Here is a 27,595-nt window from a genome sequence, read left to right as displayed (position 1 = left end):
GTCTCCATGCAGACTGCATTACTGCTGCTCATGACCTTGAGCTTAAAGGCGTCCTCTCATCTCTGCCACCAGAAATGAGAATTCCGAAGAACGAGATAGAAACCTATCTTCTGAGAGAGACAAATTTGAGAATTCTAATCCCATGCCTAATGAGTTATGTGATGACTGAAAGAAGCTTTTGGTAATAACATTTAAGCATTTCTGGTTCAGGGAATAATAAAAGAAATGTGTGGGGAAGTCATCCTGGCTTATACCTGAGTTAACTTGAATTTTATACCAACGAAAACAGCCTGTTTGTGAACTATCAAACAGACATTGTGCATCTTCTTTAATTATTAAAGAAAAGGGTGCACTGACCAGAAGTAAAGATGATCTGTGTTAAAAATAAAGATTAAATGCCTCCCAACCTGGGACACCAATGTGGGTCCTCCTTCCATGATAAAACTCCCTTCCCAGGTGCCAAGGCCATACTGACTGGCTCTGTACGTGCCAATCTGGTTTTCTTGGAACCTTGAAGGAATGTATTCTTGACTTATTTGATATTCTTTGTTCTGACAAGACAGAAAACTGCTGGCAGCCCTGCTTCTCTGGAGCACACCCTGAGAGAGTAATCACAGAAGCTGTCTTCTGGGCTAGGCTCCTTGTGCTCGGTCATGTCTGGCTGTTTGAGACCCTACTCAGTTTGGCTCAAATAAAACTTTCTCCTATTCCTGTTATTGTCTGTTTATTATTTTCATCAACAGGTATTACAGGAATAGCTTGGACATAGGGTTGTTGACTTGATGATGGTGACTATGACACACACACTCCCTCCAATATCCTACACATGAAGAAGGTCACTGCGGCCATCAAATCTCTGGATAGACTTCCCAGGCTGAGATGACGGGCTGGCTGGCCACTGAAAACCCAGGAGGATCAGTGCACTGACCGTCTGGCCCAAGCTGACCCACTGCAAGTCAGGGGCCAAAATTCAGGCATCTCTCCAGCTCCAAGAGTAACGTTTGCTGTTGACATGAAGGGGAAGAGCGAGACGGGTTTGCTACCGCTGTCTACTTGGACTTCAAAAATGTAAAAGTCTTCGCTTAAAGTCAGTCAAATAAAATAAGAGGATAACAATGCAGAGAGAGAAAAGGTACTTCAGTGACAAGCTAGGGGCTGTGATAAAAACCAGCTTCACTTAAGAGGTTTTCATTTTAGTTAACACACGTCCTGTGAGTTTAGTAGTAGTTATCTCGTGGTGGTTTTTTGCAGTGGATCCTCAGGCTTAAGAAAAAGGTTAACAAGAAAGAAAACACCATACATCTCTTTCTACTCCCTCCAGGGGCTTATATGGTTGGTTAAAAGTTTTTAGAGCAAGGAAAAAAGAGTTGGTGAAAAAAGAATGCAGATGTAATTTAACAGCAAAGTGATAGCCAAGCAACATCTCGGCTCTAAGGCACACACATTCACTGTTACCAGAAAACTGAGATAAGTTTGGAACCTCCCCCTCTAATGTTTGTTCATTTCAAGGCCAACAATGGAGCACACCCCATTAAAATCACACTTATCCTTAATGAATACAAATTTACTCTAACAATTTCAAAAGTATAGCTATAAAACGTGAGCCACTTACCTCGCTCTAGAACCTTCTGTACTTTAATATGATTAGCACAGAATCCGCTATACAGTTTAAAGTGGTCCGCATAATAAAGGAAAGAGCCTCCGAGGGAAAACAGCAGTTTCTAGAAAGAGAGGGAAAGTTACATCAGACGTGGTTCATTCGATGTCTGCTGGCTCAGCTTGGCATCTGACCGCTTTGCTGTCTCCACGGTATTCATCTTTCAGACACCAGGGCACTGTGCTTCAGGAAGGCATTGACTGAAGCCAGGGAGCGCCATTTGCCCAGCTGATGGACGACAGCCCAGGCATGCCTCTAGTAGATCTTCAGTCTGACTGAGAAGTTTCTGGCAGCAGAGCCTCTTGACACAGTGTGCAGGCAAGGACAAGAAAGAAAGTTCTATCTAAAAAAATACATCCGACATGACAGGATATAATAATCTGAGAGGCTCATTAATAAAGCCAGCTCTGCCTTACTTAGGACAAATGATGCTCGCCGTGTATTTCCTTAGTCCCTTTCTACTGTCTTCTGCCTTTCCCTCCCTAGAAGGACCTCATGGAAAAAAAAATGAAGCGGCTCCAGTCATGTCCGACTTTTTGTGACCCCATGGACTGACTATAGCCCCCCAGGCTCCTCCGTCTGTGGGATTTTCCAGGCAAGAATACTGGAGTGGATTGCCATTTCCTCCTCCAGAGGATCTTCCCGACCTAGGGATCAAACCTGGGTCTCCTGCATCGCAGGCAGACTCTTCACCGTCTGAGCCACAGGGGAGTCCTCTTGCCAGTCACCAATGCCTGCTTGGAGACAGGGCTCCATAGAAAAGGATGCTCTCTTGCAACAAGTGAAAACCTGTGCTCTCCTCCCAAAGTCACATGACCACAGAGATGCAGAATCAGATGCAGGAGGTGCTCCTTCCTCAGCAGCACTTGCCCTGCAGAGCCTTGGGCAGAGCTGAATAGGGAGCCCGGACTTGTCAACAGCAGGCAGACTCCATAAAAGCTGGACTGCCCAGACACCTGATTCCCAGAGCATTTACTCGAGGGAAAAGCAGAGCCTTTTTTTGCCACCTGCCAGAGGAATGGCAACACAGAACTTATCTTTTCAACAGTCGAGGGGCACTGCTTTCTCTTCCAGGGGAGAACTCTGCACCGTACCCACCTCTATTTGCTTTAAACCTACATCTACAATACTTACTCTGAACTGCGAGGGGGTTTCAAGTATGTTAAAGTCCGACGACGCTGAAATCCCATCCTCCAGGGTCTCGAGAAACACCTTTTGAAATTCAAGCATCTCTGGCAAGCTTCCAAAAAGTGACTCCATCTGAGTGAAGACCAGGATTTGAAAAGAGGGTGTTAGCGATGAAGATCTAGACACCGCTCTGAACTCCCAGATGTACAAACGAACCACAGTCATTCACCAAGAAGGAGACAGAAGTAAATCCTTTAAAGAAGACAGCGTATTCATGAGGGGACAGAGTTCATACACAGAGGGTCATATACATCTCTGGTCCCTGTAATTCTAGAATACGTTTTTAAGGGGATGTCAAGTTTTCAGAATTCAAATTGAGGGGTGGGGTGTGGGGTTGGCGGGGAATGGAAGTCAGTAAGAAAGAATTAATAACTGTGAGTTAACACTAAAAAGTCACATATTAAAAGGTAATTTGGGTCACACCTTCTACTACAAATAGGGCACAGTCGCTCTTAACTGCTGCCACTGTGCTTCAGGGGACAGAAGCCACATAAACAGCTCTGCAGGAGGCCACGCCTAGGTCTCTCTGAAGATCCCTAAGTCTCTAGTTCCTTTGGGACCACTAGATAAAATCTAGGAGGTCTACTACAGTCCCCAGCCTTTTGGGGGGACCAATTTCACGGGAGACAATTTTTGCACAGCCAGGGGTGGAAGGGAGGGGATGGTTCCAGGATGATTCTCACAAGGCGTGAACAATCTCAATCTCTTGCATGCGCAGTTCACAGTAGGGTTCTCATGTCTATGAGAATCGAATGCCCCACTCATCCTTCAGGAGGCGGAGCTCAGGCGGTAATGCAAGCAACGGGAAGTGGCTGTCAATACGGACGAAACTTCACTCGCTCACCTGCTGCTCACTCCTGCTGTGTGGCCCAGTTCCTAACAGGCCGTGGACCAGTACCGGTACCATGGCCCAGGAGTTGGGTGACCCCTGAACTAAAGGCAAGCAGAGACTAACCTGTGGGTCGGTGGACTGAGTGAAGGAAGTTATTTACCTCATCTTGGGTAAGAAAGGTCTCACTCTGAAGTGGCTCCAAATATAAGTCGAAGAGGCAGCTCAGATCCTGAAAGACAAAAGATGACAGTCTTTAACCCGTGAGTCTCCAAAACACCCAAGCATTGCTCTGGCCGCACCTTGCACTGGTATTAAGAACAATGACGCTTATGTCTGGTTGAGAGACTTGGCCCTGAAGCTGGTGGTTCCTTGCTCACCTAATTCAAAGAGGTTAACAGCACAATACAATCAGCGTCTGCATTCCACATTTTTCTTTATGGCTCGATCACCTACTCTGCGTATTTGAATGTTTTACTGGCAGAGCCAGGATCTTTCAGCTGCTCCAGCAGGAACACTCCTTTCCCTGCAGAGAACTGAGGTTTGGCCAGGAACTTCTGTCAGGCGTGCCCATGTCTGCCGGCCTACCCGGCTTCCTCCTCTGCCTCAGGGAGCCGGGCGACGGCTCCAGCGTGGACAGCTGAGCTGAGGAGGACAGGACGAGGTCTTGGGAGCTCTTCAGCTTCACGCATTATCAGAATTTCAAACTCCCAAACTCAAGTGCAAGAAAAATTTTCCAGAGATGAACATCATGATGTTTACCATCTAGGCCATCTTTGAGTCTTCACTAAACCTGGGCTCTGACAGCACAGAATAGTGGGAGTTGATGTATTTACAAAACTCTTTAGATAAGTTTTGTTTTGTTTTTAATAATTTGAAGCCAAGTTCAGTTCAGTTCAGTTGCTCAGTCATGTCCGACTCTTTGCAACCCCATGAATCGCAGCACGCCAGGCCTCTCTAGAGATGGGAAAGATTTTTTTTTTCTTGTTCAGTGATTCTGAAGAATTTTGAGTCACAGAGTATTAGAAGTAGGTGACTACATCTGACTCCTCTTACAATCGAGAAATCCAGTTCTGGAGAGCTTGCTAAGGTTAGAAGCCTCCAGAACCTTGTGGTGCAGGTCCTGGGAGCAAGTGACCCTGAGGGTTTCACAATCAAACAGCCCTGGTCTAACCAGCCTCCAAGAACCCCACAGCAGCTGCTTCAGAGCAGAGAGAGGTGGGCAAGTTCCTGGAGCGTCTCTCAGGGAACACATGAGCGCTGCAAACTCCAAGTCAAGTGCAGAGGTGCAGGTTACAGGACAAGTAGAAGTCCATGTTCAATGTCAGCAACAAAAAGAAGTTAAAAAATAACGTGCACACGCACGAATCACAGTAGGTACCAGGTGCTGGGTCTTTCATCAGAGGCGGTGGTGGGCCGAGGTCACTCGTGCCCATGAGCAGTGACACACTGAGGCCGGCCGCCCTGAGCTGCAACACGGGGGCCCAGGGGAGACGACAGGCGGGGTTCTCGCAGAAAGAAAGGAGAGCCGCCCTTTTTATTCGCTTGGCCCACAGCATCCATTTCGGTCCCAGACTAGCGTCACGATGCAGTGACCCTCCTGGATCCAGTGCTCTAGCAGTTAAATATAACGACAACAACAGGAATAAAAAGGGGCTTGGATTCCACTCTCAACTGTGCCCTCGGCCCTGCGGGTGGGCGCTCCTCAAACATCATCAAGTGGCCACAGTGCCCGCCCTGCTGGGCATGGCCACTGTCAACTCCCTGGACATGCACTTCATCTCCCCCCATTCGATGCAGAATGAGACATGGCAGGAAAGGCCGTGAAACTGCCATCTCTGCCGCTCTCCTTTGTCCCCTGCGCTTCTCCCAGGCTGCCTCGTTCGTTCTCCCAAAGGCCCTGGGTGAGGCTCTGGCAAAGTTCAGATAAAATGATAGTGATGTTAATAAATGGCAGAAGCTCAGATATGTCTGTGCAGAAAGGTGAGAGCGTGTGTGTGCACGCTGGCACATGTGCCAAAGCCTAATTCAGAACTCAGCGTGTTAGACCTGGGACAAGAATGCCCCTGGTCTCAGACCCCATGAGGGGCTCGGAGGGGGCCGCCCAAGGCCACGCCGGCAGGTGGAGGCAAGGCCAGGCCTGGATTCTGCGCCTCTCTGCTGCCAGCAAGTGGCCGAGGAAGCGAGTTTAAAATCGTTTCAGCAAATACTTCAAGCAAAAGAACTCTGTCTTCTCAGGCACCCGCATTTTTTTGTAAAATGTTTCCCAAACTACTAACTGGAGCCCCTGAGATAAATAAATGATCTCCCTGGGTTGTGAAAGGCCCAGCCGCTGCTCTGTGTGGTGGCTGGGGATGCCCAAGTGATGCCCAGTGCCTCCCCTGTGGGGCTCTGGCCTGCACGGTGATGCCTGTCCTCTGGGGCCCATGCCAGCAGCCGCTTGCGAACACACTGCTCCCTGGTTCCTCATCACCTAAAGTGATCTCCGTCCCCCTTTCCCTAAACCAGTGCAGGTTCCCTTCCCACAGATTGCAAATGACAAACTAGAACATCTGTTTCCATAGTGAACGCTACCTTGGTAACAGAATGAGCGGGGATTCTAAATTCTGCAAGCCCGCTCAGCTCCTCCACCCTCTCGCCCTCCCCGGCAGCAATTTGCCACTTCAAGGAGCAGGCATCTCCCTGGTGAGTGGCAGGGTCCCGGGTAAATACAGCCAGGAGCCCCTGCCAACATACAGCTGGCCATCACAAGAGGGGAGCAGGGAATCAGGACGGCATCTTCTGTTACCTTCACATAGGACTTCTCTGTGTCCATGAGCTCCTGGATGACTTTCCGGAGGCGATCTGCATCAGAGAGGTGGCGAGCCAGTGGCCTTGGAGCAGGGTCCTGACCCTCCCTTGGCCCTTCCATGCCGTTGGCCTGGGTGTCGTTAAAATTCCTACACAGCGCAGTGATCTGCTCAGCACTCTGGGAGGGAACAAGAGGCACAGGACGTTCTCCATCATTACCTGCCACCCACCAAGGACACGGGGGCTCTCTTCGCCCAGTGCCCTCTTGGGAGTCTCACAGGACATTGATCGGGGGCATCCAGCTTCGGTCATCTCAAACCCTGCTGGCTACCACTCAAGGTTCCAGTCGTGAAGATACAAACTTACACTTGTTCAGTACTTACCCATGACACTTTTCCACTTTCACAGAAGCTGTGTGACAGACACTTCTTTAGTGTTGAGACTAGAGAATAAAGCACTGAGCTAACCCTCTGCTCTACAATCAAGGTCAAGGCTCTGTGAGAGCACCATGCAGACAGACTCCTTTGGTCCACTCTGTCCCCTCCATGGTTGATGGAACGGAGCTCAGTCACCCACACTAAACAGCCCTGGGAGACCCAGGAAAGGGACAGCAGTGTCAGGAAGGCTGGATCACAGGGAGCTTGGAGTGCTCCCCACAAATCCCCCCTTGGAGTTATGTAGCCTTGAGCCAAGTCCCAATGTGAGTTGTTAAAGTGTGAGCTGCTGCTTCTGCTAGGAATGGGAGTAGAGGTCAGGTCATGTAGGAAAGATAATGTCCCTATTCCGATGGGGCACAGAGCCCACCAGAGGGCACAGGTGGGAAGAAAGCAATACAGCAAAGCCTGCTGAGGTCCATGGGAACCTTCAGGGAGGAGGGAACCTTGAGCATGTTCTCAGCAGGAAGCAGCCACGTGCCGAACTCAGGACATGGGGGAAGAAAGGCTTCTCATTCCAGGATGCGGGAAGAGAATCACACAGATTAAAAGACATGGAGGAGTTGGAATGTCTGTGAGGATGAACAGCCTTCTATAAAAGTTCCTGCTTGGGTTTAAGCTCAGCATGCAAAGCCTTCTCTGGGAGAACCCATTTGTATATTCCTGCCAGAAGCTAGTGGTTTAAATTCTCAAATATGTCTCTTCCTTTTTGCCACCACCTGCCTGGAGCATCATCAGATTACACACAAAATCTCTCTTTTACTTCTCTTTCTTTCCATTCCTGCAACACACAAGATCCAGCCCAATTTACCACCTGCCAGCCTGGCAACTAGTCAAGGGCAGGAGCCTGCCTTTCTTTCTCATCACCCGCAAGGGCTCGGTGTTGAGACCACCTCTGTTGGCACTGATGTAGGTACTGAGTAACAAAGCAGCTTAGTCCTAATATGCGTGGTCAATATCCACCCATCCTTAACAGCTCAACTAAAACTGCTTTCTTCAGCTAGACGTCTCCATGCCTAATCTCCATCACTGTCTCAGGTAAAAAGGTGAACCCGTCGGAAGCCCCTCTTCATTCTCACTGAGTTCATTTTCTTTGCTTGGATATTTCAGAACGCTAACAACTCACACAAGCATACAGGTCAACGTCAGTGGCCAATTTGTTATGAAAACTGTCACCTGACCCGCTGAAGTGGCTCAAAGTAACAGCAGGACACCTGCCCTCCCTTCTGCTCTGCTTCCCTATTCTACACCCACCTCCCCCCAAAACAGTGTCTTTATATGATGGAAATAAGACAATCAACATTGACACACAACACTGATCTTCTGGCTAGACTTTCAACTAAATCCAGTGGGAACCAACCTAGGACCTGCTCTGTCTCCAGAGAAATAGAAAGCACCCCCTGCACAGGAAGACAAGACTCGCCAAGGTAAGAAATGCCGAAGCTCAGCCTGCGGCAGACTGGGAGCCAGCACAAGCTTGTGTGGAACAAACGAGAAATGTGACATCCGTGAAATGAATGAGAGCGCCACGTTGAAACAGGCTGTCTGGAAGGCGTCAGTGAAGAGCAGATTGTAAATGCTCCTGGAAGGAGCATGTTCCAAGGGAGAACCAGAGAACAAGCCAAAGGCACGAGGAAGATGGAGCCCAGTAACGTAGAACCCAACTCAAGGTGGGGGTGAAAGCGAGGCCCCCTCAGATGTCTACGAGGAGAACGCCCAGACTGCTGGCCTCTTTCAAGTAATCACTTCTCTCGTATTTTGACATGAATCTTGGTGCAAAAGTTAAATGAACCAAGTGGCAGATACTAAGCCTCCAACCAGACACACCGACACATCTGAAGTAATTCACTTCTAAAACAGTTCAAGCACGTGTAAGCACTAACGAGTCTCCTTGGATATACACAGCACCCCTTGTTTCTGTCCTTAACTGTAACACAAGCATATTGCTGGCAACACCTGTCAGAAGATGTTCACATTCAGGGTAAACTTTGAAAGAACAAGGAAACAGACTAGCAAAACGGTATTCATAAACCTATTTGCAGGGCAGGAATAGAGATGCAGATACAGAGCACAGACGTGTGGGCACAGCGGGGGAAGGAGAGGGTGGGATGAACTGAGAGAGGAGCATTGAGACACACACATTAACATATATAAAACAGACGGCTGAAGGGAAGATGCTGTAAAACACAAGCAGCCCAGTCCTGTACTCTGTGATGACCTAGAAGGGTAAGATGGAGTAGGGGTGGGAGGGAGATTCAAGAGCGGGGCGACATATGTATACTTAGGGCTGATTCATGTTGCTGTATGGCAGATGCCAATACAATATTGCAAAGAAATTATCCTCCAATTCAAAATCAATTTTAAAAGAAAAAGAAAACAGATGTGGATCTTAAGGCATTGATTAGAATGCAACTTGATCTCTCAAAATGTCTCATATCATGTTTGAAACAACCAGATCTCAAGGTTACTGAAGAAACTCCTAACTGTTCGGTCATGCCCTAGAAGCCTAACGACACAGCAAAAGCCAAACAGAGCAATGCAGCCAAAAGGCAGTTTTCAAAAGGAGATGGCAACCCACTCCAGTATTCCTGCCTGGAGAATTTCATGCACAGAGGAGCCTGGCGGGCTGTAAAGTCCATAGGGTCGCACAGAGTTGGACACGACTGAAGTGACTTAGCACAGCACATAAGAAATACTCATGGCTGGACCAAAGGAATCCAAATATTTGGGGCCCCAGGTAGGAGTATTTTTTAAAAGCTCCTCAAGTGATGCTGATGTGTGGCTTGCATGAGAACTACTGGTCTACCCATTAGTAGAGCGAGCCTTCTGCTTGCAGTTCCTGGGAGGATCATGCCGCCCCAAGGCTCTGCACTGAAGGATGGCCATGTAAAGCATGTGTGGACCGAGCTCACAGATAAGAGGAAACAGATCAAACCTGTGACCCTGGTGTTCTGCGTCTGGCTCCACTAACAGCTAAACAGCCCAAGATAATAATACTGAGACTCTCAAGTTCACTTATTTGAAATCTCTATACTGTTATTTGCACCACAAGCTCTGACAATACAATTTTGCAACCCTGAAAAATAACAGTTTTGGGGGCTGTAGAATCCACATTAATAGCTCGCATATACTGTATAAAATAAGATCTGACAAAATGCACCATAAGTGAAATGGCAGCTGGTGAGATTGCAGCTTTCCTTGCTGGGATGTCGAAACTCACACCTAACAATGCAGTGTTAAAATAACGAGATTTTAAAAATAAAGTATCTTGCCATCTTAGAAAATCAGAATTCATTTTAAGAATACTTCTGGTGAGTCTAAGTTGGAAAAGCAAATGTTAGCTGAGAGTTTCATAGAAAATGTACTTCTGAAGATACCACAATGAAGTGCTACAAAGTCACCTCAGGTATTGTCTAGGGAAGTCATGTACGGATGTGAGTTGGACCATCAAGAAGGCTCAGGGCCAAAGAACTGATGCTTTCAAACTGTGGTGCTGGAGAAGACTCTTGAGAATCCCTTGGCCAGCAAGGAGATCAAATCAGCCAATCCTAAAGGAAATCAGTCCTGAATATTCATTGGAAGGATTGATGCTAAAGCTTCAGTACTTTGGCTACCTGATGTGAAGAGCCAACTCATTGGAAAAGACCCTGATGCTGGCAAAGACTGAGGGCAGGAGGAGAAGGGGACGACAAAGGATTAGATGATTGGATGGCATCACTGACTCAATGAACATGGATTTGAGCAAACTCTGGGAGATTGTGAAGGACAGGGAAGCCTAGCATGCTGCAGTCCTTGGGGTCATCAAGAGTCAGACACAACTTAGCAACTGAACAAGGGGAAGGCTAGGAGAATTATCTGGGATCAAAAGGAGGCTGAGCCACTAAAAGAGGAAGGATCACTATAACTGTGTTTGTAGATTGTTCTGAAAGAGTCTCCTGGTTGGTTATATTTCACTTCCTCTGTTCTTAGCAACAATTATAAAATCAAACTGTTAAAAGGTAGGATTCTGGGTGAATTTGATGAGCAGTTTCTAGAAAGAGTGACTACTCCAGTTGGGGTATTTTCACATGTACACGTGGTAATGGAGGTAGGAAGCTCAGACAAGATGGAGAGGAGCTGAGTTCTAGCCCTGGCTCTGCCCTGAGTCCTCCAAGCATCGGGGATAAAACATTTCTGTCTTCAATTTCCTTAATGATGAAAGAGAAGCAGCATTACACCTCACCCATCAAGTGACCCCTCCAATTGCCAGTCAGGCCAAGGAGGAAAGGGAACTCACATTTGTTGAGCACTTGGTGTATGCAGGGGGGTGAGGGGTTCTCGTGGAACTCACGGGCATTGAGTCTTTACCGTGTGACACACGAGACGACAGCTGAAGGGTGGGGGGTGGGGGACAAGACCTTGATGGCACAGGACCCGCATCCTCTAGAGCTGTCTGCACAGTGCTGATCGCTCCCGGAGTAGCAGGCAGATCATGGGCAAAACAGACTTGCTCCTCCGGTAGCCTCTGCCCACCATGCAGTCAGGGCTCTCCTGGCCCCAGGAGAATCCGAACACACCCCAGGCGTGCCCAGGATGCAGCCACAGCCCTCCAGAGGTCGCCTCTGCTCCCCCACATCTGCACACAACTGTGATTTCTGGTAGGCTGGTCCCCACTCCCCTCCACCCCTAGGAATTCTGCCTTGAAAGTAGGGACAGATGTTCACACATCAGGGCTGAGTGTGCATGTGGATTCAGCAGCTGGACAGTGTGTGCTTGTTCAGAACAAAAACAACACTGGACTTTGAAACTCACTCTAGTATTCTCTGGGGCTTCCCTGATAACTCAGCTGGTAAAGAATCTGCCTGCAATGCAGGAGACCCTGGTTTGATTCCTGGGTTGGGAAGATCTGCTGGAGAAGGGATAGGCTACCCACTCCAGTATTCTTGGGCTTCCCTTGTGACTCAGCTTGTAAAGAAGCCACCTGCAATGCGGGAGACCTGGGTTAGATCCCTGGGTTGGGAAGATCCCCTGGAGAAGGGAAAGGCTACCCACTCCAGTATTCTGGCCTGGAGAATGCCATGGACTCTAGAGTCCATGGGGTCACAAACGTTGGACACGACTGAGCGACTTTCACTTCACTTCACTAGTATTCTCCAGTTCAGAGTGATCAATAAGACCTTCCCTGGTGGCTCAGTGGTAAAGAATCTGCCTGCCAATGCAGGAGACTCGGTTGGGAGGATGCCGTGGAGTAGCAAATGGCAGCCCACTCCAGTAGTCTTGGCTGGGAAATCCCATGGACAGAGGAGCCTGGAGGGCTACAGACAATGGGGTCACAAAACAGTCAGACACGACTGAGCAACTGAACAACAGTGATCAGTGCTGAGAACCTTGGGTTCATCAGGGGCCTTGCCTTTTATAAGAGAGCATGAAACTGATCTTTTGTTTATGAATTCACTTTTAAAACTTAATGAAAAGTTCCCTCTAAAACTATGTTGTTTAAAAAGGTAGTGATATTGACCCCCCAAAAAAGTTTCTTTTCAGGTTTTTAAGGTTTCAGTAAGCTGATCCCTGCTTGAAAGAAATGGTAAAGAGTCTGTCTGTAAAGTGGAAGAACGGGGCTCAATCCCTGGGTCTGGAAGATCCCCTGGAGAAGGAAATGGCAACCCCCTCCAGTATTCTTGCCTAGAGAATTCCATGGACAGACGATGAGGTCACAAAGTGTCAGACACGACTGAGCACTAAACAGCAAATATAAATAAGGAATTAGAAAAGTGAGTGGCGACCCACTCCAATATTCTTGCCTGGAGAATTTCCTGGACAGAAGAGCCTGGTGGGCTACAGTCCATGGGGTCACAAAGAGTCGGACACGACACAGTGCTAAGACATACACACAGATAAGGAACACCTCAGTCAGGACCTCTCAATTAAGTCACTCTTCTGTGTTTGCAACAAAAACAAAAGAGTAACTATGTGAGGTGACGGGTGTGTTAATTTGGCTGTGATAATCATCACATATCAAATCCAGTTGTATACCTTACATATATATAATTTTTAATTGTCAACTATACCTTGATAAAATTGGGGAGGGGAGACAGCTAAAACAGTTATCCTTGGTTTTGGGTCTTCAGTGTGTGAATAAGGACACTTGCTATCCTGGATTAGCTGTGTGATGTGTTTTTTTTTTTTTGAGGAGCCCCATTTCTTGGGAGTGGCAATAAAATCGCTCAGGGTAATGAAGTGCCCTGCCCCTAGATTCTCTTTGGAGGAAGGCAGGGCTGAAGCCTCTTTCTCAAACAAGCTTGAATCCCAGAGGTGCCCTTTTTAACCTTGATCCAGCTCAGTGCTTTTCATCCGACGCACCAGTGCTCCTCCTGGCCTGGATTAGTTAAGATCAGCTCCCGCCCCCACCCCCCCAACCCCGGAGCATAACCACTCTGATGTCTGCTTTGCCCTTGTTTGAAGACATTACTACCTGAGGCTTCTCCATTTCCCTGTGGGTTTTGGAACCTAAGATGGAATAAGTACATCACATTATGCAGTTATTCCAGGACATTATTCCAGGACAATGGCTGTGGTTTCGTTTTGTTGTTCAGTCACTAAGTCAGTCGTGTTTTATGACCCCGTCTACTGCAGCACACCAGGCTTCCTTTTCCTTCACTATCTCCCGGAGTTTGCACAAACATGTCCATCAAGTTGGTGATGCCATCCAACCATCTCATCCTCTATCATCCCCTTCTCCTCCTGCCCTCAATCTTTCCCAGCATCAGGGTCTTCTCCAATGAGTTGGCTCTTCACATCAGGTGGCCAAAGTATTGGAGCTTCAGCTTCCACATCAGTTCTTCCACTGAATGTTCAGGACTGATCTCCTTTAGGACTGAACTCCATGAAATTTCACTACCCTGTGCCTTGCCATCAGCTGAGCTCCACCCCACCTTTCTGGGCTCAGGTTTCAATCCTGTCCTCATTTAGAGGCTTCAGGTACCACAAACTCGTTTGTCAAAGGCACCTGTTTGTATGACTTAAGACTCCAAAAACACTTCCAGCCAAAGAAAAAAGGTCTAAAGGTGCTACGTAATTTGGGGAATAGTTCACAGGGAAGTGCTCCAAGGTGAATGACAACACTTGCAGTGTGCTTCACTTTTGAAGGCCTGGTTCAGAGGAAAAGGACGTTAACTTCAGGGGGAATCGGTAACAGACACAGTCAACCTGCTCCTAAACGGGAGGACACCTCACGCTGCTTAACTGGTTAACTGGTCACACACAATGTGATCAACGTGGCAGACCCCCAGCTGCCACCCACGTCCACCTCTCCCTCCAGCCGTACAGATCAGCTCTATGCTGGGCCACTGACGTGGACCTAAATCCTAGTCTGAGTCACGCCCACAGAGTCTCATCCTGCCTGCCTGCTAAGTCGCTTCAGTTGTGTCCAACTCTTTGCAACGCTATAGACTGTAGCCCACCAGGCTCCTCTGTCTGTGGGATTCTCCAGGCAAGAATGCTGGAGTGGGTTGCCATGCCCTCCTCCAGGGAGAGTCTCATCCTACCAGAACACTAAGCAGGAGAACCAGAGGTTCTTCTACAGTCCCTGGAAAGAATGTTGGAAAAAACAAAAAGCTGTCAGCCCTGGGTAAGTCACCAGGGGTCCTCGGGTACAGTCGAGGTCTGGAGAGGCATGGCTGAGTGGTGCATGCTCAATGCACTCAAACAGATGTCCCGGTTCACTGTCTGGAGCATGGGTGGTCGCATTAGTAAATCATCTCAGAGTGCAGCTAGGGAGTCAACTGTCCCAGCCCAGCAAATCAGTTAAATCAGAAATGCTCCCCTTGGTAGAAAAAAAAAATCCAAAAATAGTACAGAGGACTTTTCAATTCACGCTTTAATCCACTGAAGTCTCTAACTTACAGAAAGCTCTGACACTAATCCCAAATGCTCTCAGAGGGAACCCAGAAGCAACGCTGAGGGACAGAGTCAGACGACGGACCCCAGGTGAGCTGGGTCCCCCACGGGCAGGTCCAACCACAGACATCCTGTGCCGCCCCACCTCTGCCAGCTCAGGATTCCAGGGCTACACTCTGCTCCACGCTCAGAGGCGGCTGGCAGGGCCCACAGGCAGGAGCGAGGGCAGTCCAGTCCAGTCTAGCCTAGGGAGGGTCTCAGCAGAGGGCGAGAGAGGAAGGGGAGAAGAGGGGTGTATTCAGCACTGTGCAGAGTCAAGTGAGACGATTATTTTTATATTTGGGGACAATCATTCACTTTATGGGGTTTCCCAGGTGGCATTAATGGTAAAGAACCTGCTTGCCAAAGCAGACGTGACGTGGGTCCGATCCCTGGATCAGGAAGATCCCCTGGAGGAGGGCATGGCAACCCACTCCAGTATTCCTTCCTGGAGAACCCCATGGACAGAGGAGCCTGGCGGGCTAGGGTCCAAGGGGTCCCAAAGAGTCAGACATGACTGAAGCGACTGAGCACAGCACATTCACTTTATAGTGATACGATCCTTGGATTAAAAACTCTAGAGAAACGACCTGCGATTTTCTCGTACTTCCCTCAAAATGATACAAAAAGGATAAGAAAATGCTCACAACCTTTATTTTTTAGACCAGATAGTTCTATTTCCAAAGGCAGAATGCAAAGGAAAAACATAAAATTAAATGTAAGTATGTCAGATGAGTGTTGATTTATACTGAAAGGTAAAAGAATTAACCTAAATAAATAATGGTGCAAAAATGCAACGAAATCTATGCAGCAGTTACCAATGATGGGAGGGACTGGCATCTGTAAACCAAAAGAGGACATGATTTACTGGAAAGGGAAGAAGTCAGTCTGCATTTTTTAAAGTAACTTTTAGGGAGGAGGGAGGAGGGTTCAGGATGGGGAACACATGTATACCTGTGGTGGATTCATTTTGATATTTGGCAAAACTAATACAATTATGTAAAGTTTAAAAATAAAATAAAATTAAAAAAAAAATAAAGTAACTTTTATGTATATCTACTACATGGCAATCCACTCCAGTATTCTTGCCTGGAAAATTTCACGGACAGAGGAGCCTTGTAGGCTGCAGTCCATGGGGCACAGAATCGGACACGACTGAGCAACGGAGCACCACATATAAACATCCATGTGTGGATATTTTTAATGGAAAAATATAGGTCATGATGGAGAAGGAAATGGCAACCCACTCCAGTACTCTTGCCTGGAGAATCCCATGGACAGAGGAGCCTGGCGGGCTACAATCCATGGGGTCGCAAAGAGTTGGACACAACTGAGTGATTAACCACACACTCAGGTCATAAATTCAGTGGTTAACACCGCATTTCAACTTAATTTCTGTCTTATCTATATTTTCTCATTTTCTAAAAGTGGTTTAATTTTTTAAAGAAATTTTTTAATGGAATCCTTTCCTGATGCTTTAAAAAAGTGATGTAAGGCAGACGCGGGCTGAAGAGCGTTCCGTTTCTAGGAGGACACGGTGATGGAAAGACTGACACAGTCCCTGAACTCAGGGTGCCCAGAGATCAGCTGGGAAGACAATCTGGGAGTGAATCAGTCAAGAGCAATTGGTACCCAACGGCGTGGGGTCTATGGGAACAGAATGGGGCGGCCTTCTCTGGTCAGAGCAAGGTCAGGGAAGGCCAAGGTGGAGATCAGGATGACCTCAAGGGAAACAAAGTTACCCACGCTAAGCGAAGTTCAGGGCTGGGGAGGGTGCCAGGAACTGAAGGCCAGTCCAGCCGTGGCCCACGGCCAAGTCAGGTCACATGGGATGTGGCAGGAGCCAGAGGTGGGGGCCTTGCTGTCAGGGACCGGGGGGCAGAGGAGACCCACTTGGAGTGTGTGCAAGGGGTCCTGACGTGGCCCCCAGGCCAACCCTGCCACCTCCTGGGCACACACCCTACAGCAGGCAGCAAGGTGAGGGGCTATGATGGCTCAGAGAGGGTCACCTGAGCTCAGCCCTACTTGAGTGGGAAGCTCCCACCAAGGGCCTCAGCATACGCTCTGGGCAATGCTTTCTGAGACAGTTACTTCTTCCAAGACTGGAGCCTTAAACCCATAGGCCCTGGGTGACCACCATGGGCACAGCCATCCCCAGCACTGATTAACTCCTCCCTGATGCAGTTTTGCACACCTGTAAATCAGGGGTCGTGTTTCACAGGGTCGTTCAGAGGATTCCATGAGGTCATTTTAAGGTTGTGAAAATACTTAACAGAGGGCAAGGGATGCAGAGGGCCTCCAAAGAGTTCTATCAGGCACAGGCAGTTTAACTTTCTAAGTTCTGTTATTTTTACAAAGGTAGGAGGAGAAACTTCCTCTGAGTTCCCTGAAGGGAAGACCAGAAAAATCAAATGGCTTATTTGTTAACTTTTTACTGAGCTCCTCCTCCATGCCACGCTTGGCTCTAGGTGCTGGAGATGAAGCCTGAACACAACAGAGGAAAACCCTGACCTTCACACAAGAGGAAGGGCAGAGAGAGGTGACAAGGACTCTACAGATGACAAAAAGTGGCACCCACAGCGTCTGGACAGAGGCGGAGGGCCCTGAAGAAAACCAGAAGTTGAAAGTGTTAGTCACTCAGTCGTGTCTGACTCTTTTGTGACCCCATGGACTGTAGCCCACCAGGTTCTTCTGTCCATGGGATTCTCCGGGCAAGAACACTGGAGTGGGTAGCTGTTCCCTTCTCCAAGGGATCTTCCTGACCCAGGGATTGAACCTGGATCTCCATCATGGTACGCAGATTCCTTACCATCTTAGCCACCAGGGAAGCCAGGAGAAAACCAAACCAGGGAGGCTATGGAGGGCCAGTAGGCTGGGCAGCCGCTTTAACAAGTGGGCAGAGGAGATGAACTTCACCTTCAAAGATCGGAGGGAGAGAGGGAGTGGCCGACCAGCGGGAAGAGCAGCCTTTGAGAAGGCAGAGCGCGTCTGCGTGGCACGTGTGTACCCAGCGGTAAGGGCCTGTCCTCAGGCGGCACACCCCGGGAAAGGCAGGTCCGATCCCCCGCCCGGAGGTGGGGAAGCGCCCCGCGTGTGGCTATGGGGCTCCCAGGCCAGAGTCACCCCCTCGGGGAGGGAGCTGCTGATCCAGAGCCTTTGTGAAACAGGCCGGCTGCCTGCCTTCTGCTTGGTTTCCTTATTTAAAACTGGAGTTTGATCTGAATTCAGAAACGAAAAAGATGCACGCTGTCTCAGCCAAGGATGCTTCAAGGGCCAGGGCAGCATTTCGACACAACCAAGCACTTCTTTCACATAAAATATTGGGTGTTTCAATATCGCTTACGTATTGGGTTGGCCAAAAAATTTTGGAAAGCCTAAACAGACTTTTTGGCCCACCCAGTAATTTACCAAAAAAAAAAAAAAAAAACGGTTCATCCTATCCAATAGATTATATGCCAAGTACTGCATTCTCTCATTTCCATTTCTCACCCAGAGAGATAAGGCTTACTTCTGATACATAGTTAAACTTGTCCATCAAGGAAGATGCATGGAAGCCAGAAATTTTCCTTAACTTCTGAGTGCAAAGATGGTAAAGTCTCCTACATACGAACCTCCCAGCTAAGACATTCAAAGAGGCGAACATGCATCTATTTCCGGCCAAGGAACCAGAGCCTGTGCCATCGGCGTCCCCTGTGAGTGACACTGCAGCCGGCCCTCCGTCTCCTATTGCTGACGATCCTTCAGCTCTACCATCTCCCACATCCTCTCCCTCCAGCAGTCAGTAACTCTTCTTGCCTGTTCACTCGGTGCCAGCCCCTGTTGACCAGCCATTGTACTGTATTGCTGAACTTTTCAAGGTACTGTCCTGTAAGATTAAAAATGCTTTACTTTTTGTGTTTGTTTTTTTATGCATGATTTGGGTGAAAGGTATTATAAGCCTATTATAGTAGACTGCATGCTATTTCACTTCAGTCGTGTCAGACTCTGCAGCCCTATGAACTGTAGCCTGCCAGGCTCCTCTGTCCATGGGATTCTCCAGGCAAGACTACTGGAGTGGGTTGCCATTTATTATAGTCCAGTATTATATAGCCAAGTGTGTTAGTTGGGTACCTAGACTAACTCTGTTGGATTTAAGATGCTCTTGGAAAGAAAGTCATTCATATGTCAGGGGCTTGACTGCAAAGAGACTGCAACGACCTCACTCTGAACCAAACAGATGCAGGGGTCAGCAAACCTTCAGGCCAAACCCACCCTGCTCGCTGCCGCTGAGGATACAATTTTATTAGCACTCAGCCTTGCTCCTTCATTGGCCTATGGTCAATCGCTGCTTATACACTGAGATGCAGAGATCAGTGGCTGCCAGAGCCTAACTTACTTACTACCTGGCCCTTGACGGGAAAAGTCTGCCAATCCCTGATATAGAGAGATGAATCCAAAGGAGGAAGACTCCTCTTCTGAAATTAGGTCTGAATTCAAACTTGAAAAAAATCCTCTCAAACTTTATTCTAAATTTTTAGTGAGTAAACTAAAATGTATATTTTTTAAATGACTTCTACATGGCAATTTTCTGGAGACTCCAAATAGCACCTTAATTCCCATAAGATATAAACTGTCTTGTATAATATGCTTTCAACTGTGTCAAAAACCAAGGGAACAACACCTGCGTGCTCACCTGGCTCAGATCCAGGCTTGGAAAAATGACTCAGATTCTCTTTAACAATCTTTGCTTTCTTTTGTGTGGCTTTTTGATGGATGGGAGAATTCAGTCTGCTTTTCCTGTGACTTGGGGCATTAAAGCCTATATTTCATTTCTTTCTATGACTTTACCACTTAACATTCATTCTAAATATGTTAGTCTAACTCAAGAAGTCTCTCAACCCCTATCTTTCAACTCATTTTTTGGGAACACACACACTTGCCTATGACTTATCCATCAACACTACCCTCGCCCACGTTCCCAACCAGAGGTATTTATCTCAGGTCTTAGCTCCCTCTTAATTCTCTTCCCTTTATTTTCTCTCACTTTTGTTCTGATAATCACATAAATTCATTTAAACTTGTATATTTACAGTAACTCTCCCTCTAGTGGTTAACGTTTTCATTGAACACTATTATTCTAGTTGGTTTTGCTTACCGATGATTTTTCCAAACCCAACATTTCTATTCAAGAGTTGTGTCTCTAACTTTATTCCTGGCCACTGATACTATATTACTGAGCATTTTTTGCAGCAAAGGTCTTTAAGTGCTACACAGTCCAAGAACGTACTGAGATATTTTTCTAACTTTGTCGCTGTATTTAAAGAGAAAATGTGTCAATAACACCACCAGTTGTAATCCAATTCTGGACAGACTAGAGCTTTGACAAATCTTTGTTAGCCTCTAGTTTCCTGGGCAGGCAGAGTCTCTACTATAAACAGAAGACTGAGGATGACACAGCTGAATCTGGAAGGGGACCCTGCACACTGCTGTTCAACAGCTCAGGCTGGGTCTCACTGCCGCGGACAGCTCTGCCCAGCTACCCAGCCTGGACTGTCCCCCAGCCAAGCTCTGTGGATTTCTAGTTGGAATCCACATGGGTCCCTGGTTGCCTCACCTAGAAAAACAAAAAGCTGGGAAATACCTGCTTCCCAGCTGCAGACCAAGGCCTAGGAGCCATTCTAAGATGGTCAGGAAGCTACAATTCAGTTGCTCCTATTACAGTTCCCTGGTGACATTCCTTAGGCATCTTAGATCAGCTTCCTATCGTAGTGTTACATCTTAGCTGGCTCTAACTGGTTAGCCTGGTCTACCTTCTTGGGCCTCCACACTCTTACAGACCCCTCTTATCTGTAGGGAAGTGGGGGGGCTGGGGGACTTCACAGAGCAAGGACCAATACCATCATCTTGTAATCTGCCCTTCACTGCTCTTTTTTTAATTTTTTTTTTTAACCACACCGTGTGCCATGTGGACTCTTAGTTCCCTGACCAGGGATTGAACCAGTGGCCCCTGCAGTAGAAGAAGGGACCACCGTTCTTAACCACTGGACCACCAGGGAAGTTCCATGCACTTCATTGCTTTTAATTCATGTTACCCCGCCAATGTCCCAACTAGTCCTTTTATTAAATATCATTACTGTTGCCATATGATAATTTTATCTCAGGAAATATTTTTGTAGGAATCCACAAGATAGACAAGAGCACCGTTTTTTCCTGCAATGTTTCTCCCAACACCAAAGAAAGACAGCAGGAAAAATAGCAAATAAAGGAGAAGCAATTTATTGCATTTATTGTTTATTTACAAATAAACTGTTTCTTTCAACCCTTTGAGGATGGGTTTTATTTTGGGTCTACATAAACTCTACAAGGAGTGAGCTCCAATGGAAAAATCCAACATGAAAAGGTATGTTCAGATCAGCAAAGTTACAAATTACTGGAGAAATGTTCTCTAGGCTTTACTGATGAAAATAACTCACTAGACTCTCTGCTTTATGCAGATATACCCAGGGTAGGAACTCTCAGCTATCAAGGCACTGAAGATTCAGGAAGAAATCACCGAACCAGCCCTGGGAGAGAAGAGGGTTTCTGTTTAGATATAAGTGGTCTTCTCTCTGTACTTACTTACACCTTCACGATATACTTTTAAAGATGTTTTCCTAAAGACCAGTATCTACTTTTTATACTGTATGATTTTAATGTTAAGGTTATCATACAGTGGCAGATTTTAAAACATGAACTGTATCTACTGAAATAATTTTTGGAGGTAAAAATATTCACATATGGCCTGCCCCTAGTACAAAACCGCACAAATTTTTTAATTTGATAAAAAATTATCAAACTAATTACTAGTCAGATGCAAATATCAGATACTAGTACTTGGAATTCTGGGACTTGAGAACTCTTCTGCAACAGATTTCAAATTTGCTGACATTAACAACTATGGGAATTTCATTATAACTCTATGAAATAGTGTTTAAAAGCCAAAATCAAAAACAATATCAAAAATAACACATCTACGCTGCTTAACCATGTTTGTAAATTAAGCCAAAGAACTAAAAAGTTGTGTCCGGATTTCTAATGTCATACCTGCAACTGAACAAAGAGAGTTGCTCTGCTTTTAAATCTCTTGTATTTAAAGGCACTGTTAATTTATCTGGTTTTCCCCTTTCATCTCTAATCAGCACCATTCCCCTTACTGGGTGTGGTAGAAAGAACAGGCTTTAGAAAATGACAGAGCTGGGTATGAACGCTGGCCCCCACTAACTGGACCTTCAACTAACTTCTCCCATCTCAGTTCTCTCAGAGTAAAAGGGGCTCATGATATCTATCCAGTAGGGCTGCTGCAGAGAAAAGGGGTCTCAATGAGATGCTGTGTATAAAATTCACAGTGACACGAAGAGCCAAGTTATCGCATGCCGAGGGCAGTTCGCAAAGTCATTTCACTTCCATGAACCTGTCATGGAAATATAATCTTATTATTATTATTATTATTATTTTTAGCAAATAAGGATATAAGGACTCGGGGTAAAGTGGTTTTCCTAAAGCCCACGGACCGGGGAGATGGAGCTAGTCTCCGGCACTCAAATCTACCTCCTGTCTCCCCCTGCAAGAGCAAGAGATCACCTCTGCTCTTCAAATGAGCTCAGCAGGGGATGGAATTCTGATAGGGAATCTCCTTATTTTTCTTATATATCCCACCCTCCTAATGTGAACTGCAAACATGTGGTTGGAATAGCCTTGGCCCCAGGGATGATCAGATCCAACTGACAGTGACGGCAACACTCAGCGGAGGGAGGAGCCTGAGACATGCAGAACGCTGTAACCTTCTCCAGGAGGAACCGAGCCGTGGCTGCTCCGATCGGGACAGGCAAAGGGGCAGTGAGCTGATTTGGGGGAATGAAGGAACCACTTTCTTGCCTGAATTTGGTGCAAATTATGAATCCTAAAGACCTTCTCTGGGCATTTCCACTTCATCACTGACAATCTTGCTGTGTCCATCAGAGCTGACACAGATGCACAGCAAACCGAGGTGGCCCCACTGCAGCTTCAGGAGGCGCAGCCCGCCCCCTCCCCATATGCCCCCCGTCCCGCACGAAGGCCGGTGCCTTCTGACACTGACTTCCAATGACAGCGACTCCACGAGGTTTCATCATCCAGGACACCCCACACTCACTCATGAACATGGGTAGGGACTTACGGAGAGAGGGTCCAGGTGCTAGAATTTGTCTGAAACCTGCTGCATCCCCTTTTGCATAAAAAGGCCTAGATTTTCAGTTCTAATGTTTGCCTGAAAATAACGCTTGGAATTTGGTTTCCAAAAAGTTGTACACTTGGGGCGAAAAAAGTAATAAAAATGTAAAAAAAAAAAATCAAAGTATTTGTTAAAATCCTGATAACCTTGATTGGGCACAAGTAATGATAGAACCATCTGTCTTGAGTGCACACAGGTACACACTTCTGTGGCCTCTTGCTGCTGCTGCTAAGTCGCTTCAGTCGTGTCGGACTCTGTGCGACCCCATAGACGGCAGCCCACCAGGCTCCCCCGTCCCTGGGATTCTCCAGGCAAGAACACTGGAGTGGGTTGCCATTTCCTTCTCCAATGCATGGAAGTGAAAAGTGAAAGTGAAGTCGCTCAGTCGTGTCCGACCCTCAGCGACCCCATGGACTGCAGCCTACCAGGCTCCTCCATCCATGGGATTTTCCAGGCAAGTGTACTGGAGTGGGGTGCCATTGCCTTCTCCTCTTACTTGTAGTTTAAATTTTTTTTGCTGGGTTTTAGCAATGTGATCATCCAGTCTGTTACATTACTCTGGATTGCTTCTTATTAACAGGGTCTCAAAATAGTCATCTCATATGGAACAGTGCCCACCTCATACACATTTATCTGAGACTTTAGCACCAACCTATGCCTAAAATCCCTTATAGCTCAGATGGTAGAGTATCTGCCTGCAGTGCAGGAGACCCAGGTTGGAACCCTGGGTCAGGAGGATCCCCTGGAGCAGGCCATGGCAATCCACTTCAGTATTACTGCCTAGAGAATTCCATGGACAGAGGAGCCTGCTGGGCTAGAGTCCATGTGATCCCAAAGAGTCGGACACAACTGAGCGACTACACTTTCATCTCAAAAATCTAGCCCTAAGTAACAGAAATGAAGTAATAACACATAAACTGGGACGATGTCCATGTTAACAAATGGTTTAGCAATTCTGATCAAACTTCTAGAAAATACAAGCTGGTAAATACAAAGTAACCAAAGCCATGCTTCCCTGGGGTGAGGAGAACAGGTGACACAGGGAAGGGGCGTACAGACAGACAGACACTCATGCAAAAGCAAGAGACAGAGACGGCGTGACTATTATTCAATGTAAATATAAAACATTTCTGTATAACTCACTCACTCTGTGGTATACCTGAAACTCACACAGCACAGTAAATCAACTATCCTTCAATAATAAAACTTTTTTTAAAAGCCTCAGACATAGAAAACTGTTTTTAAGTCTCACCTGAGATTACTGATTTGATCATCAGTCTTTCCATCTTGGAAAATCGTCTATAAAATCATGACATTCAACGTCTCGCGTCTCGCAAAACTACTAAGAGGCGAGCAGAGGATGCCTGGACCCACCCGGATGCCCAGAGCCCCCAGGCCATGTGGGGGTTGGGACAGGCTTCTCATCTGACTGTCCTTTATCTTATGGTTGCTGAACTGAGAAGGAAATGGATTCTAGTCTCCAAAGCCAGCTCAAAACAGCTTGAGAGGAGGAAGACAGCAGGACTCCTCAAGCTATGCAACACTGGTAGCTTCTAAGCAGTTGGCATGAAACCCCCAGCCAGTGCAATGCCAGGCCAGGACTTCTTAAGCAATTGCTCAAAGAGTTTTCTCATCTGACATCTGTCTTCTGCAAACACTAGAGAACTTAGGTGACGGCCAAGGATTCAAGGGTGTGAAGGAAAGTGAGTCATGGGACCGAGGGAGGCACTGGAGGCTGAACAAACAAGAAGAGGGAGAAGAAGGTGGTGATGTACAAAAGAACGTGAGGGAGAAAAGACGGAAAGAATCGAGGGCATCTGTAAAAACATACCTCCGGTTTTCTTCTGGCTCCGTTATTAGTGACAAATATATTTTTTGGACATTTAATATATTTTCACTTTGAAATAATGTGAGATTTGGGCTTCCCTGGTGGCTCAGTACTAAAGAACCCACCTGCCAATTTAGGAGATGCAGGTTCAAACCCTGGGCCGGGAAGATCCTCTGGAGAAGGAAATGGTGACCCACTCCAATACACTTGCCTGGGAAATCCCATGGACAAAGGTCCACGGGGTCGCAAAGAGTCAGAAACAACTAGAGGCTAAACAACAACAAGCATGAGATTTACCAAAGAGCTGTCAAGGACAGTTTCTGTATATCTTTCATTCCCTTTCCTCTGACGTTAACATCTTATATGACACATACATTTTCTGCTGCCATGTTCCTCATGCGATTATCAAGAAAAGCAGGAGACTGGTTTACAAAATTAATAATCCCATCTTTGCTCTCAGCAGTTAGGAACCTGGGATGGAAGATGCCAAAGACACAAATATCTGCTTGTGTGAAGGGATCCCAGGCAGAGTCCCTCCCCAGCCCCTGACCTCTATGCCTTCAGCCGCCCAGCCCCAAGGATGTGGCAAAGAAATCCTATCAAAGAAGAGAGCACGGGGGAAATCGCCAAATGATTCGAAACAATTTCTCAGAACCTTTTTTTTTTCTTTAGAGTGAAAGAGGTGACGCCGTGGGGCTGGGACTTTTATCCAAAGGTGAGAAATCTGCTATGAGTGATGAAAGACACGAAAAAGCACTGAGACTCAAATACACTGTCCCTGACCCGGCACAATCAGAGTGTTCATTCAACCATCTCCACGCACACAGAACAAGTAAAGGCCTAGCTCAGAGCTCTCAGCAAGAGCTAACAGCTGAGAGCACCTTTGTGAAGGAGATTTCAGTAAAGGGATGAAGAATCAGTGTGATGATACCCCCACGCCTGGCAGATATTAAAGATAAGATGGATAAAGATCCCCGGTGCCCAAACAGTGGCCAGTCAAAATTAGATGATAATTGCGGCTGTTATTCCTTCAAAAGAAAAGGAAGGAGAACGCAGCAGTTGTGACCAGCTCCCCTGCTAATGCAGAAGTGGCCGGGGTGATGTTCTCAAAAGAGACACACCCGAGCTGCCTGATGCCCCCCCTAAAACTGAGCATTCAAACCACTGCCTCCTGGCCCCTCCAGACAGCTATTCATTTTACAAAAATGAGTCTCACACAATTCTGCTTTGGAATCAAAATTTAAATGCTTGTCCCCCGCAACTTCACTTTTTTCCCCACTAATTACAGAAAATAAAACTTTTTGAAATGCTCCGACACCCAGCACACAACATTACAGCTGGTGGGCATCTAGCAACATCCACCCACCACCATCAACGTGGTCTCCTCGCCTCAACCTAGCGATGCGTGCAATCCAGGGAGGGGCGGTCATTCATCCGATGCTCCTCAGTCTCTTAACACATTGAAACACTAGAGCACTGAGAGCCAGCCCCACACAACCTATCAGGCTTGAAGACGAAAACAAACTTCAAGTGCCACTTGACGACACAAACACAGTGCTTGTCTTATTGTAGGTACTTGATGTTTGATTCTGTAATGTTCACCGTATTAAGTCAAGACAAGCTAGATGATTCAGATGTTACTCCGAGGGCTTCCCTGGTAGCTCAGTGGTAAAGAACCAGTCTGCCATGCAGGAGACATAGGTTCGATCCCTGGTCTGGGAAGATTCCACTTGCTGTGGGACAATTAAGGCCACGGGTCATAGCTAGTGGAGCCAGAGCGCCCTAGACCTGGTGCTCCACAGTAAGAGAAGCCACCGGAGTGAGAAGCCCGTGCCCCACAATGAAGAGTAGCCTCCTCTTGCTGTAACTAGAGGAGAGCCCAAGCAGCCATGAAAACCCCAAATATATCAATAAATAGAATCACGAACCTAGAGTTCATCAGTTCCTAAGTGGGGAATCCACAGATAAATGTCGTAAGATCAAGGAGCTCCCTAGAATCATGGGTGACTTTTTACATATGTATCTGTATGATATGCATTTTTCTAAGACGCAATTTTCTAAGTGTCTATATTGACTCATTGGAAAAGACTCTGATGCTGGGAGGGATTGGGGGCAGGAGGAAAAGGGGACGACAGACGATCAGATGGCTGGATGGCATCACCGACTCGATGGACGTGAGTTTGAGTGAAGTCCAGGAGTTGGTGATGGACAGGGAGACCTGGTGTGCTGCTTCATGGGGTCACAAAGATTGGACACAACTGAGTGACTGAACTGAATTGATAGCTTTCAGCAGATTCTCCAATGGTCTGCTCTAAATAATTTCCTAAACAAAGTAAGAGAGGGAAAGCTTAGAGCGGATATGGGAATAAAGTCTCTGACGACCCCCCCACCTTCACTTACCATTACCTTAAATAACATCAATAACTGTGTACAAGACCATTAAGTCCCCAGTATTCAGTCTAAGTGGATTCTTCTAAAACTTCTTTTTCTTTTAAGCGGCTTTCTGTCTTCATGAGAAGAAAAGACTGTCAAACAAAAGACCACTTTAGGTCACATGTTTGGACAGAAAGACTGGGATGGGTGTCAGGGACTACAGACGCCCGGAGCCAGGATGGGCCGCCAAGACGGACAGACCCGCCCCTCAGCTGCACAGATGCAGGCATGAGATGACCGGTCCGAGAACAAAGGGACTTCAGCGTGAGGCCACCCCATGTCCAGGAGGCTTCCG

At 47.0% G+C, this 27,595-nt stretch overlaps 1 protein-coding gene across 5 annotated transcripts in view; it reads right to left on the bottom strand.

Annotated features, from left to right (window-relative positions):
- TIAM2 (T cell lymphoma invasion and metastasis 2) overlaps positions 1-27,595 on the bottom strand; it is a 237,405-nt gene that overhangs the window by 15,375 nt on the left and 194,435 nt on the right. For all 5 annotated transcript variants that reach the window (XM_027551907.1, XM_027551906.1, XM_027551905.1 and 2 more), the window contains 4 exons: positions 6,463-6,642; positions 3,838-3,906; positions 2,792-2,917; positions 1,613-1,721 (listed from right to left, as the gene is read on the bottom strand). In XM_027551907.1, the coding sequence (XP_027407708.1) occupies positions 1,613-1,721; positions 2,792-2,917; positions 3,838-3,906; positions 6,463-6,642 (484 nt within the window). The remainder of the gene's footprint in view (positions 1-1,612; positions 1,722-2,791; positions 2,918-3,837; positions 3,907-6,462; positions 6,643-27,595) is intronic.

Source organism: Bos indicus x Bos taurus, chromosome 9 (assembly GCF_003369695.1).
Source record: "Bos indicus x Bos taurus breed Angus x Brahman F1 hybrid chromosome 9, Bos_hybrid_MaternalHap_v2.0, whole genome shotgun sequence".
NCBI lineage: Eukaryota > Metazoa > Chordata > Mammalia > Artiodactyla > Bovidae > Bos > Bos indicus x Bos taurus.
Note: the sequence above shows the minus strand (reverse complement) of the source record. Positions and strands in the feature narration are given on the sequence as shown.